The 13,538-nt window shown below is 52.1% G+C and overlaps 1 protein-coding gene across 3 annotated transcripts in view; it reads left to right on the top strand.

The window, feature by feature from the left end:
* The window catches only part of RASAL1 (RAS protein activator like 1), a 29,912-nt gene that overhangs the window by 493 nt on the left and 15,881 nt on the right, over positions 1 to 13,538 (top strand). Inside the window, exons 2-6 of one of the 3 annotated variants that reach the window (XM_024741513.1) lie at positions 204 to 393; positions 4,465 to 4,521; positions 6,940 to 7,053; positions 7,212 to 7,273; positions 12,253 to 12,382. In XM_024741513.1, the coding sequence (XP_024597281.1) occupies positions 293 to 393; positions 4,465 to 4,521; positions 6,940 to 7,053; positions 7,212 to 7,273; positions 12,253 to 12,382 (464 nt within the window). In that variant the 5' untranslated portion in view covers positions 204 to 292. Of the gene's footprint in view, positions 1 to 203; positions 394 to 4,464; positions 4,522 to 6,939; positions 7,054 to 7,211; positions 7,274 to 12,252; positions 12,383 to 13,538 lie in introns of those variants that run through there. The other 2 variants (XM_024741512.1, XM_024741515.1) reach the window with 2 other exon arrangements.

Raw genomic sequence — 13,538 nt, 5'->3', positions numbered from 1 at the left:
CGCCCCTCCCGCCCCCTGTCCTCCCCGCCTGCCCACCGGGAGAGCTGGACTAGGAGGCAAGGGCTGGCGATGTCCCCCGCGCGCTCAGCCGGCTCGGCGCCCAGCTCCTACCTGTAGAGTCTGGCGGGGGCGCCCCCTCCCCGGGCACCTATCCTTTCTCCTCCTTCGGAAACCTCTCGCTCAGCTACCCGCGTGTCGGACAGGCGGCGCTGGGATCCCGGGACAGGGTGCCAGGCTCGCTGTTTGTGACACGTAGACGCCCTCCCCGCCGCGGTACAGCCTCGGAACCTGGATGTCCTCCTGGCCGGAAAGTTTGGGGCTGGGCGCCATGGCCAAGAGCAGCTCCCTTAATGTCCGCGTCGTGGAGGGCCGGGCGCTGCCCGCCAAGGACGTGTGAGTACTCCCGGGGCCAGTCGGGGATGGGGGGCGTTCCAGGCATGGGATGGGGCGGGGGTCGCCCATTCCGCGTGCCAGGGAAGGCCGGTGAAGTGGGCGGGGGTTCTTGTCTGAGACCGAGTATTGAGGCAGATCCACCTTCATGGGGCGACAGGCCCCACGCCCATCGCTTCATGGTGGGAGGGGACGCCAAGACTTAGCAGATGCCCCGCCCCGCCCCCAGGAAAGGGGTGTCTTTGTTCCTGGGACGTACTAAAGGGGGTCTTCCAGGACTTCAGCCCTGGGGATTAGAGGGTCGGATTCTGTCAGAGCTGGGGAGGGGCTTTAGGGGTGGGGGGCTCTCTTTCTTAGTCCAGGCAGATGTTGGAGGTGGGGTTTCTCCAGGCCTGGGTGGGCACCTGTTAAGAGAACCCTGGGGAGGAGCCCCAGAGGGCCTGGGATCCAGGTGGCCCCAGGATTCCTCTGTGTGCATCTGGCATTTAGGTTTGCAGAGTGTCACCAAGTGGCCCACCGGCCAGGCCTGGGGGAAACTGGGGTCCTCTTGACCCAAAACCCTAAGCTCCCCAGCCAGCAGCTCCCAGCCCAATGGGGACCTTCCCTGGATGCTAAGCCGCTTGAAGAGCCAACTTCCCCCTGCAGCCCCCTCCCTAGCCAGGTGTGATGGGGCTGGAGGACCCTCAGGTTCCCCTTAGTACCAGTCCTCGGCTGTGCTTCCCTCAGGGCTGAGTCAGCAGTTGCCGAATCAGCAGAATGGGGGGAGGGGTCCCCCTCCTGCCTGGCCTGGAGCCCAGAAGGGGCCCTAAGGGTGTCAGCACCTGAAACAGGTGTGGGATCCTTGGCAGGACATTGGCTGTGTGACCTTGAACCTAGTCCTGTTTGGGTTTGGATTTTCCATCTGGGCAATGGAAACCCTGGACAGGAGTCTCCAAGCCGCATGCAGCTGAGGGTGGAGAACCTCTTAGCATTTACCTGCTGGCCAGGTGAGCAGGACCGTGGATTCTGAGCCTTCGCACAGGCTGGGGCTTAGCTATGCTCTGACTCCCCCAGCTGTGGGCCCCCAGTGAGGAGTATCCTGCCTCTGACTTCATGAACATCCCCCTCCCCAGCCCTGCAGCTATGTCAAGGGGGAGGCTGCACAGAGCATTTCTAGCTCCCCGCACGCACATCAGCGACCCCAAGAAGACACGCATCTGAGGAAAGCAGAGAGCTCGCTGTGCAAATGCAGCATCTGGACGAGCCCCCTGACTCCCCTCTTATGAGATGTCCTCTCAGAGCATTCGAGAATTAGTGATTCTGGAACTGTCGAGGCAGTGAGGTCAGGAGTGGGGACCTGGCAGCTGCTGACCTGGCCAGCTGCTCCGGCCCCTCCATGGGCGAGGGCCATGAGGGAGTGACGGATGTTGTCCTTGGACCCGGACATGGCTCGCGGGGCTCCCTCTGCCTCTTCTGGGGAGGGAGTTGACTCATACCTGGTTCCTGCATCTCTTGGCCACCCCTCCTCCCCCAAGTTCCCGGGCCAAGGTGAGCTCTGAGGTGGGCCATGCCCCAGAACCAGAGAGGAGAGTGACTAAGCCCCAGTGGGGGATCCAGCCACACTGCCTCAGTTTCCCTGGCTGTTGGTGCCCTTCTTCAGAGGGGCTCCCTCAGAGCGTGCTGGGATCTCCATGCCTGTGGGGACTCTTAGATGAGTATGTCCTCTCTCCCCTCTCCTAAGGGAGAGGGCCCAGATTCTTCCTGAAGCCTCACCAGGTTTGAGGGGGTTTTGGCCTGGCTTGGGAGGAGGCCTCAGCTGATAATTTGAGAGTTATTTCTGTCATTAATAATAGCAGCTGTATGTCTTTGACAGCTTCCTATGGGCCAGGTCCTGTGTTTGACACTTCCTGTAGTCCTATTAGCATTTCCATTTTACGAATGGGCAAACCGAGGATCAGAGAGGCAAAGTCACTTGCCCAAGGTCACAGAGCTGGGATTTGAACCCTGACTGCCCCCATGCCCCAACCAGACTGGGCAGGCAATGGCCGATGGGCCTGCTTTCCCATGCTTGAGGTGGGGCAGGAGCCGTGGGAGAGGCCAAAGGTCTAGAGAGATTGAGGGTCTGGAAGGGGTAGCTCCCTTCCGCCACTGTTGCCCCTGCCTGATAGGAGCCTGATAAGGCCCTTGTGCGTCAGAGCCCTGGAGCTGACGTGCTTGGCTCCCATGAGGGACCCAGGGGTCAGGCCGGGTAGACGGGAGGAGGCGTGGCTCCCAGCCCTTTTCTATGGATCCCAGCCCATTTGCCCCACATCTGCTGCTGGGGAAACTGAGGGATTGGAGCCCGCCTAAAAGAAGCTCAGAGAGAGAGGACCCAGAGAGAGAAATGAGATAGAGGGGGTTACCAGCCACGGGCATCCAGGGGGGTGGAGCCCGATGGGAAAACTGAGGCTCCCAGGGTTACTCAGCCCAATGGGTTTGGGATAGATCAGATGGGAAAACTGAGGCCTGGGGCATTACACAGAAGGGAGGTCAGAGGTAGAACCCAGAGAGGAGTTCAGAGACACAGGACACCAACCAGTCTGAGGTGTGCAGGGATGGAGAGCAGGTGGGGAAATGAAGGTACACCCGGCGGAGGGAACTAGAGGAAGGAGTCCACAGAGGGAACCGAGGCATGGGGAGGGCTCAGCCAGCAGACGAGGTTGGAGCAGCTCCCGGTGCCAGCGTCCCTCTTCCTGGGAATCCCTGAGGCATTTGTGGATCAGTGACAAACTGAGCTGAGAGAGCGGGCAGAGAGAGGTCGGGGGCTGGGGTGTCAGGGGAGGGGGCCATTTGGACAAGGGATCGTGAGCTGGGGTGCAGGCATTGGTTAAGAACATGTGTGCTGAGCCCCACAGACCTGGGTTCGAATTCTGATTCTGCAGTGGTGGGGGGAGATGAGGGTGGGGAAATACAGCTCCTCCCCCAAGGAAATCAGATTTCGGAAGTTGCAGGTAGCCATGGAGACAGACACTAAACGGAGAGAAGCGGAGCAAGATGATTTCACATGCTCAGAGGGATCGGAGATCAATTTTACACTGTCTACTGTTGGTGGACAGTGGTGATCAAGGACCACCTCTCTGAGGCGGTGACTTTTGGGCTGAGGTTTGAATAATAGGATGGAGCCAGCCATGACAAGATCAGGAACAGAGCGGGTGTCTTAGTTAGGTGGAACAGCAAGTGCAAAGGCCCTGAAGCTGGACTGAGCTTAGTGGAAGACAAAGGAAGCCTGTGAGATGGGAAGGGGGCGGGGGTCGGGGAAAGAGATGAGGGTCCCTGGTCGATAGCTTGGGATGGACCAGTAACTCTTACTATGAAGCGGGGCTGGAACTGGCTTTGGTTGGCCTGTGGCTCACGGCTACTCAAGGGGATGCAGCCCATTTCTCCTACTGGTTGAGTTTTGAGGTCTGGGTGCCCTGGTCTGTGCCTGCAGTGAGAGCGGCTGTCCATCCTCGCTGAAGGCTGAGCTATGGGGAGTCCCGTCCCAGGGAAACTCCCAATGGAGAGGGCAATGCTTACCCTGAGGGTGGCGTTCAGGCACCTGTGGGGAAAGCTCTGGGGTCGGCCATGATGCATCGCACCATGCATTGGCTTCTTTAGCTCCTCCAACCGCCCTAGGGGGTATGTGAAAATATTACACCCGACTTACAGAGCAGAGAAACTGAGGCCCACAGAGGGAAGGGGTCTTGCCAGGGTTCCATAGTTAGTAAACTTGGGGCCAGGGATGATTCCCCAGCAGAGCACGTGCTCTGGACCACCGCTTCGGGCTTCCTGCGACCGGGACTCCAAATTTTCTGGCTTCATGTCTCAATGTTCTATTTCTTTGGGTGGAAGCCCAGGGCCCATTCAAGGAGGTCCGCAGTGGGTGGGCTGGACAGCCATGACATCATCTGCTGGTCCCCAGAGGTCCTGCCTCCACTGAACTTGCTGTGTGACCCTGGGCAAATCCCCTCCCCTCTCTGGGCCTTAGTTGCCCCCATCTGTAAAATGAAGGCAGATTGGGATCCCCACCCAGGGCTGCTCCCTCAAGCCCGCTCCCCAAACCTCCTCCTTCCGCAGGTCTGGGAGCAGTGACCCCTACTGCATAGTGAAAGTGGACGACGAAGTGGTGGCCAGGTAAGGAGGGGAGGGCAAAGGGAGCAGGGCCAGGGGACCGGGCTCCATCTTGACCTGGGGAGTCCAGGCACAAGAATTCACGTTGAAAAGAGGACCTGGGGGAGGGCAACATTTACCCCAAGGGGGTACTCGCAGGCCTGATGGTGGGTGCTTTGTGCCCTGGCCATGGGCCCAGACAGAGGGGGCGCTGGCTCCCCTCTCCATCTGGTCCCACCAACTGGCCGACATCTTCCCCCTTCCGCCTTGTCCTGATGATGTCCCTGCTGGCGTCCTGGGGCTGACTCAGTGGCGGCCAGATTGTACCTTCCGCAGTGGCCTCCCCGGGGATGGGCATCTCATGCTTGGCTGGGCTGGCTGGTTCCGGGCCTGCTGGGTGCTGCGGGCACCGGGGTGTGTATGTGTGTGTGTATGCGGGGGGGCGGGGGCGTGCATGTGCGCCCGGCTGGGCCTGCTTGTGAGTGTGTGTCGGGGTGTCGGAGGGCTGATGTGAATGCCTGCGACCACTGGTGCGTGTCCCTGGGGGTGTGCAGGCTCAGAGGTTCACGTTGTGTACCAGCGTGGGGGGGTATACATGTGTGTGCACACGTGGGCTGCCGTGTACATGCACGTGTGCACCAATGCCTGCTTATTTGGGTACACAGGCCCCACTGTGAACACATGTGAGGATGTGAAGATGTTTGGTGTGTGTGAGCGAGTCTCGGGCTGGGGAGACATCGGGCTGTGCTGTGCTGTGCTGTGCTGGGCTGAAGGACGGCTCTCAGCCCCCGTAGGCCTGAAAGGTGTGGGTGGGCCGGCGGCTGAGGCCTTGGTTCCTATGGAGACAGCAGGATTCAGCATCCTCCTGGCACCAGTTCTGGTCCAGATGGGCCGGGAGCTGGGGGCAGGGAGCCCGTGTGGAGAAGGGTAGCCTGCAGCGCACCAGCCAACCAACCCCCATCATTCTCTCTGTGCTTGTGTTGCCCCTTATCAAATTCTGTGACACCACCCCCAAACCCACAGACTGATTTTCCGTGTGACCCCAGGCTCTCACCCCCTCTGGGCTCTGAGGAGCTTCTCAGCTCGGGGGCTGGGGAGCCTGAGGGGACTTCCAGCCGGGAAGAGGTCAGGGTAGTGGGAAGAGGGTGTTTGGAGAGACGAGTCCGTCTGATGGTGGGGCCCTGGGCTGTGTGTGTATGTATGTGTGTCCACGTTCATACTCTTTGCTGGGGAAGGGTGTGTGGAAGGAAGGAGGAAGACAGTGGCAGGTGTGCAGACCAAATTTTGCAACCGTAAATTTTGGTGTCTTCACTGGGCAAAGTAGGTTCTTTTTTCCCCATTGTGTAAAGGGAGGTGCATCTGCAGAGGTGTTGGGGTGAAGATGTATGTGTGTCTGTTTCTGGGTTTGTCTTGGTCCCCGACCCTCCTGGGGTTCCCCTTGCTTACTGAGTGCTCTGGCCTCTGCTGACTTCATGGTCTCCTGGCCCCTCACACGTCCCTGCCTCCCAACCACCATCTTCTTGTTCCTCAAACTCACCATTCCTGCCTCAGGGCCTTTGCATGTGCTCGTGGTCTTCCAGCCATGCGGAATACTTGTTCTCATCCTTTCTCCCTGCTTTGCCTGACTAGCTCCCGCAGGAAGCCTTTCCTGACCCCTCCTATCCTCACCCCAGTGGGCACCACTGAGCTAACCAATCACAGAACTTCTTTCACTGTGTCACAAGGGCTCAGGAGGGAACACCAGTCTGCTGAGCGAGGCTCTGTGGGGGTGGGGACCTTGGCACCTCTTCCTCTGATTCCCCATAGCCCCCAAGACTTGGCACATAGGTCAGGGCGAGTGTTTATGGAGTGAATGAATGAATGGATGGATGGAATTGTGTGTCTTGTCAGTTACTGTGTGACAGTGTGATTCTGTGTGTGTATCTCTGCTGCATATCACCCTCTGTGTGTGAGTGTGTGTCTGTGGGTCTATGTGTGTCTCCATGTTCGGGCATTTCTTTTCTCTGTGTCTCTGTGTGAATGTTTCTGTTTTCTCTCTGTGTGTCTGCACGTGTCTATATGTAGAAACACACAGATCTGTGTTTCTAGAAAATTTTGAGGATGCATATGTATATGTGTGTATGTGTGTATGTGTGAATGTGTCTCTGGCTTCCTTGGTATATCTGTGAATATTTCTGTTTCAGTGTGTATCCCCATGGGAGTGTGTGTGTGTGTGTTGAGGTCCCTGGGTGTGTGAGGGTCAGGGTTTGTGTGCGTATTTGTGTGTGTCTCCATGCCTGGATTCTTGAGTGTATGAGTGTGTGTGCTTGTAGCTGTATTTGAGTGTATTTGAGTAGCTCTGGGTGTGTATGTGTCTGGATCCCTGTGTGTGTGTTTGTGACCCCAGCTATCTGCTGCCTGTGTGGCCTGAAGGCCCCCAGCCCCCCATGTCCCCTTTTGCAGGACAGCAACCATCTGGCGAAGCCTGAGCCCCTTCTGGGGGGAGGAGTACACAGTACACCTGCCCCTGGATTTCCACCATCTGGCCTTCTATGTGCTGGACGAGGATACCGTGGGGTGTGTGTGCTGGGAACCCAAGCCTGGGTGTCTGAGGGAAGGCGGGACACCCCAATACACAGTACCCACCCACCCAGCCGTTGACGCCTTGCCTCCACCTCTCCACGGGAGGGGCAGGGGTCGCTAAGTTGGACCCTCATCTGCCTGCCTTTCTGCAGGCACGACGACATCATAGGCAAGATCTCACTGAGCAGGGAGGCCATTACAGCTGACCCCCGAGGTGGGTGAGGGGCACGGGCCCCCAGCCGGGCAGAGGGCAGAGCGGGTGGCAGTTGTAAGGGCGTAGCCAGCAGCACGGGGCAACACAGAGCCTTCAGGGGAAAATTATTTTGGTTGTTGCTTTTGTTTTTCATGTTAATTTAGTTCGTGTATTGAGCGGTTAGCTTATTTACATGGGTCAATATTCAGAAGATACAATTAGCCGTGAAACTGTCCCTCTTACCCCAGCTACTCCATTCTTTTTTTTTTTTTTTTTTGGCCACACTGCACGGCATGCGGGATCTTAGTTCCCCAGCCAGGGATCCAAGCCACACCCCCTGCAGTGGAAGCGGGGAGTCTTAACCACTGGACTGCTGGGGAAGTCCCCCCACTCTCATCCTCAGTGTTGTCAGTTTCTTGTATGTCCTTCTAGGGACATTTTAAATATATGCAAGCAAGTAACAATAGTAATAGCAGCAAAAAGTTATATAGTGCTTACTGTATGCTGAACACTTTCTAAGTGCTTTACACGTATCGATTCACTTAATTATCGTGATAACCCTAAGAGCTAGGTACTCTTGTTATGCCCACTCTATAGGTGAACAAACTGAGGCACAGGGGGTTAAATAACTTGCCCAAGATCACAAAATTATTAAGTGGGACAGCTGGGATTTGAACCAAGTTGTCTAGTTCCAGAGTCTGTGATCTTAATTTTAATTAATTTATTTATTTTGGCTGTGCTGGGTCTTCGTTTCTGTGCGAGGGCTTTCTCTAGTTGTGGCAAGCGGGGGCCACTCTTCATCACGGTGCGCGGGCCTCTCACTATTGCGGCCTATCTTGTTGCGGAGCACAGGCTCCAGATGCGCAGGCTCAGTAGTTGTGGCTCATGGGCCTAGTTGCTCCGCGGCATGTGGGATCCTCCCAGACCAGGGCTCGAACCCGTGTCCCCTGCATTAGCAGGCAGATTCTCAACCACTGCGCCACCAGGGAAGACCCAGAGTCTGTGATCTTAACACTATACTATATGTGTTTTTATTCTCTGCTTATAGGAATGGTAGCCTATTAAACTCATCTGTTCTGTACCCTGTCTTTTCACTTCACCATGTACCTTGGAGATCTTTCCATAATGGTGTCCCCCAAGCCGCATTCTTTGATCTTCGTATGACTTTATGGCACTCCATTGTGCCATCCAATGATGGATGTGCCATCATTTATTTGTCTGGTCCCCTCGTGATGGACACTTGGGTCGTTGACAGTCTTTTCCTAGTTCAAACAATGCTGCAATGACTAGCCTTGTACAAACGTGATTGCACACATATATGCAAGTTACATCAATCAGCTTGATAAATTCCTAGAGGTGGATTTGCTGGATCAAAGAGTACCCACATTAGCACATTTGATAGTTATTATAGTAATTAAGTTACCCTCCCTGGAGGAGTTAACAGTTTAACCCATCCTGTACCCTTGCCAACAAATACCAAACGTTTGGATCTTGTATCTGATAGCTAAAAAAAAATTGCCTCTTAGCGTGGGTTATTTTGCATTTCTCTATGAGTGAGATTTTTTTTTTTATTCAAACAGAAAGTCACAGAAATTATAATCAGTTCACTCGGTCCCATGTAATTAATTTTTTTTCATCTTGATCTTTTGTTAGCACTTTTATGAATTCATCAGTTTTCCATTAGAGTTCTGAATCTGTGAGTGAGATTGAAGACCTTTTTATATATTCAAGAGTCACCTTATTTCCTTTTTTGCCTATTGTGTATTCACATTGTATGTGTATTGCTCACCCACTGAGTTGTTGCCTTTTCTTACTGATTTATAGGAGCCCTTTACATGTGAGGAAAATGAACTTTGTCATATTAGCTGCAAAGTGTTTTTCTCCCTTGTGGCTTATATTTTGACTTTGATTACAGTTTTTTCCAGAAGAAAATTTGTTTCTTTTTTTGTAGTCAACAATTTTTTTTGGCTTTTGATTTTCTGTGATACCTAAAAGGCTTTCTCAACCCTAAGATTAAGACAATTTTTTTTTACGTGATTCTTTCAAGCAACAATTTGTTTCCATTTTTTTTTGCAGTTAAGTCTTTCATCTATTTGGAATTTACCCAGATACAAAGTATGGGGTAGGGATTAAACTTTACTACTTTTTGTCTAGATGACCACTACTTGTCTTGACACCATTTATTGAATAATATAATATATTTTTTCATTAGTGAGCGTTAGTTGACAGCCTATGTACCAGTCATCATAATCATCACTCCTATTTAATGAGGGCTTATTATGTGCCAGGCACAATGCTAAGTACCTCGCAACACCAAATGAAGTATGCACCAGAATGATCTCAGATTCACAGCTGATGGGAAGTGAGGCTTGGAGAGGTGGGGTGACTTGTCCCTCCTAGATGTTGCAGAGGTGGGAATTGACACCAGGCTGTGCCTGCCTCCTAAGTCTGTGTTCTTAACCTGTCCACTGAGCTGTCCCCAGTGTGCCTCAAACATCCACCCAAGGGGGTGGAATTAAATTAATGACATATAAGGCTTAACTTCAAGGAACTTATGGACAGATAGAAAAATACAACACATTTACCCAGAACAGGGAGGAAGAAAAAATCGAAACTGTCATGTGTCTGTGGGTGCCTTTTATTTTTTAAAACGACTGCAATGTGGGGTGGAGGTATGTGAGGCATCACTGGCATGATAGAGGGCAGTGAGGGCTAGTGTGGTTAAGGAAGGCTTCCTGGAGGAAGGGGAATGAGTTAGTTCTTAAAGATGCTTTGGCAAAGATGCTAAGGCACATCTCCATGGATCCTCTTCTAAGGTCAGGTGTAAGCCAGGCCGGATGGAATACTTGATGGGGGTTGATTGGGGAGGAGGCCAGAGTCTGGACTTCCTTCTGGAGACACTAGGGAGTCATCGATGGTCCCTGAGTAAGACAGTGAAGAGATTGGAGCCATAATATCAGAGGATGCACTGACAGAAGAGATTAGATACATTTTCAGAAGGTTTCTGTGCTGCCGTGTGGATATTGGATCACAGTGGGACAGGAGTAGATGTGGGAGATCAATTAGGTATCTGTTGCAATAATCAAGTGAGCAAAACTGATGGCATCCTGGACTTGGGGGTAGCGGTGGAGCTAGAGAGGTGAGATGCAACTCACACTTCCAGCAGCATGAGGGAACTAGATCCTCAGAAGGGCCCTCCTGCCGCATAACAGTGAGATCCTGAATTAGATGCAATTCCTAATACATTGTTGGAAGGATGTAAAGAAGGAAAAAACCCTCAGTGTTCCTCCCCCAACCTCCTGCAAAGCATGAGCTAAAACCTAACGGGGAGTGGTGTGCAACAAGAAAGGAAATCAGGAAGGATTTCCCTGAAAGTAAATGTCATTATCAAACTCACAGTCAACAAACAGACTGAATCTTAGGCTAGGGGGAAGACAGATATTACTGAATCTGAGAATTCCCCATTAGATTGAGACCCTTAAAAGGTTCCAGAACAGGCAACCACCACTGCTCTCCAGGGATAAGCATCTTCATGTTGAATTTCCCACAGAGTGAGCTCCAACAAGCATGGCTTCACAATCAAAGAGCACCACACACTCAAGGAAGTGTGCCGTGCCACCATGAGCGCGAGTCAGCAGAAACAATGGCCATCAGATTTAGACCCATAAAGGCTTTGGATTTTGTATTTATGATTATAGAAATTTAAAAAATTCAATAAATTAATCACCAGAAAGGGCCAGCAATAACCATGATAAATTAAAGCAATACATTAAAAAAAAATAGACTGACTTGGAAAAGAACCAAATCAAACTTTTAGAGATAAAAAGTACAATTGTTGACATTGAAAACTGAGTGGCTGAGTTCAACAGCAGATCGTTCATTCAGAAAGAAATTATTTAAACCTCAGCCCAGAGAAGTGAGAAGGAAAGTGTAAAAGCGAAGTTGAAGGCATAGAAAATAACTGAGAAGGTCTAACATTCATTTAATTGGACTCCTAGAAGCAGAAAATAGAAAAAGCTGGGGAGAGGAAATGATAAAAAAAATTGACCACCTGGAATTTTCCAAAACTCAAGGAAGGGCATGAGTCCATAAGTAGGAGAAGCACAACCTGTACTAAGGCAGGATTAAAAAAAAAAAAAATCCTTACCTAGACACATTGTGGGGAAACTGCAGCAAACATCAAAGCCATAGTCCTTAAACTTGGAAAAGATAGACTGTTCACACAAGATCAATTATTAGGCTGAAATGACTTCCCAGTAACTACAATCAAAGCTGGAAGCCAGTGAACAATATCTCTAACGTGTTGAGAGAAATGAGAGAGAGGGAGAAGGAGAGAGGGAGAGGTTAAGACTGAGACTAAGATTGACTTGATTGATTCAAGCAGAGAGCCTGAATGAAGGCTCAGAGATAGGAATGTCCAAGTTTTTTTTTTTTTTTTCCGTGGTACACCGGCCTCTCACTGTTGCGGCCTCTCCCGTTGCGGAGCACAGGCTCCGGATGCACAGGCTCTGGACGCGCAGGCTCAGCGGCCATGGCTCACGGGCCTAGCCGCTCCGCGGCATGTGGGATCTTCCCGGACCGGGGCACGAACCCGTGTCTCCTGCATCGGCAGGCGGACTCTCAACCATTGCGCCACCAGGGCAGCCCCCAAGGTTTTTTTTGAGGGGAGAGTATATTGGGACTAAATGATGCAGGGCTTTATATATCAGGATGAAGAGTGTGATAGTACCTGGTTAAGGGCATTGGCCCTAGAACTATACTGCCTGTGTTTAAATCCTAGCTCTGCTGTTTACTAGCTGTGGGATCATGGGCAAAGCTCCTTCCTCGCTGTGCCTCATTTTCCTCATCTGGAAGTAGGGATAATTACAGTACCTACAACAGAAGGCTAACATGAGAGGTCCAAGACTCAATACCTTTTTAATGTTAATTGAATTTTTAAGTTAATGCAATGTCGAGCCCACGGTAGGTGCTTAATGAATGTTAGTGCCTGCGCCCTCCAGGAATTGATAGCTGGATCAACCTGAGCCATGTGGACCCTGATGCAGAGGTGCAGGGTGAGATCTGCCTGGCCGTGCAGATGCTGGAGGATGTGAGGGGCCGTTGTCTTCGCTGTCACGTGCTCCAGGCCAGGTATGGTCATGATGGGGGATTGGATGGGGGGATGGTCTGGGAATGAGCAGAAATCCACTGGGTCCTCCTGCCTTGAGACCACCTCTCTCCTGGCACACTTCTGGGCTCACAACCAGGATCCTTGGCAGGCAAACGGTCCAAGCTCACCAGGTTGCAAATTTCTTGGGTTAAAGCACAAGCAAAATCTTTGTTGGGGCCCCAGTGAGTAGCAGCTAAAGGCCAGATACTCAGGATGACCAGACAGATGAGTGTGGAGGTGTATTAATCAAATTGTAAGTGATAGACACCCAATTCATACTGGCTTAGGCAGATTGGCTTGTATGAATGACATGCAGCTTCAGGCATGGCTGGATCCAGGTGCTCCAACAGTGACATCAGGAATCTGTAGAAATAGATTCCTTGGATGTCTTTTGTATTAACTTCATCCTCAGACAGTCTCTCCCCCAGGTAGGGGCAAAGATGACCCCAGAAGCCTCAGACTGGCATGCTATCAACTTGGCAGCTCCAATGGAGAAAGAACTTCTGTCTTTCACCATTTCCAACCAATATCCTGGGACTAATTCTTATTGACCCAGTCTGGGGTACATGCCTATCACTAAACCAATTACACTGACTCTGACTGGTCAGGCCTGAGTTCCAAGCCCATTCCTGCAGTGGAAGGAGGGATCAACTCACATAGGTCATGTGGACTGGGAGAGAGGGAGGGGTAGGTCCTGTCCCAAAGAAACATAAGAAGGAAGACGGATGCAGGACCAGTAAAACCCACAGATGAACCTCCAGGGGCAGCAGCTCCTGGGATATTCATCTTCCTTCTTGCCTATTTATCACTCCTCTCTGTTTCTCAGCTCCCCCATTCCTCTATTTCCTTAAATACTTCCACTCCTCTTTTCCCTCCCATCTCCTATCTTGTTTTCTGCCTTTTATTTCAACACCTTACTCCCTCGACCCTTACTTTTAGGCCAGTCCTTGCCCAGGTTGGGCTGGATCTCTATTTCTAGTTTGCTCTGTGACCTTAAAGCCCTATCTTGCCCTCTCTGTGCCTCTCCTACAACCTCCAGATTTCTGTCCCCAGCCGGGGCTCCCTGGAGTCTGGATGGAGTAGCAGGCAGGCATAGGACAAACAAAAGGACTCAGTATGGGGCAGGGACACCTCATC

Source organism: Neophocaena asiaeorientalis, unplaced genomic scaffold (genome assembly GCF_003031525.2).
Source record: "Neophocaena asiaeorientalis asiaeorientalis breed wild unplaced genomic scaffold, Neophocaena_asiaeorientalis_V1.1 scaffold648, whole genome shotgun sequence".
Taxonomy (NCBI): Eukaryota; Metazoa; Chordata; class Mammalia; order Artiodactyla; family Phocoenidae; genus Neophocaena; species Neophocaena asiaeorientalis.
The sequence above is the reverse complement of the archived record's forward strand: the minus strand, read 5'-3'. Positions and strand labels throughout refer to the sequence as shown.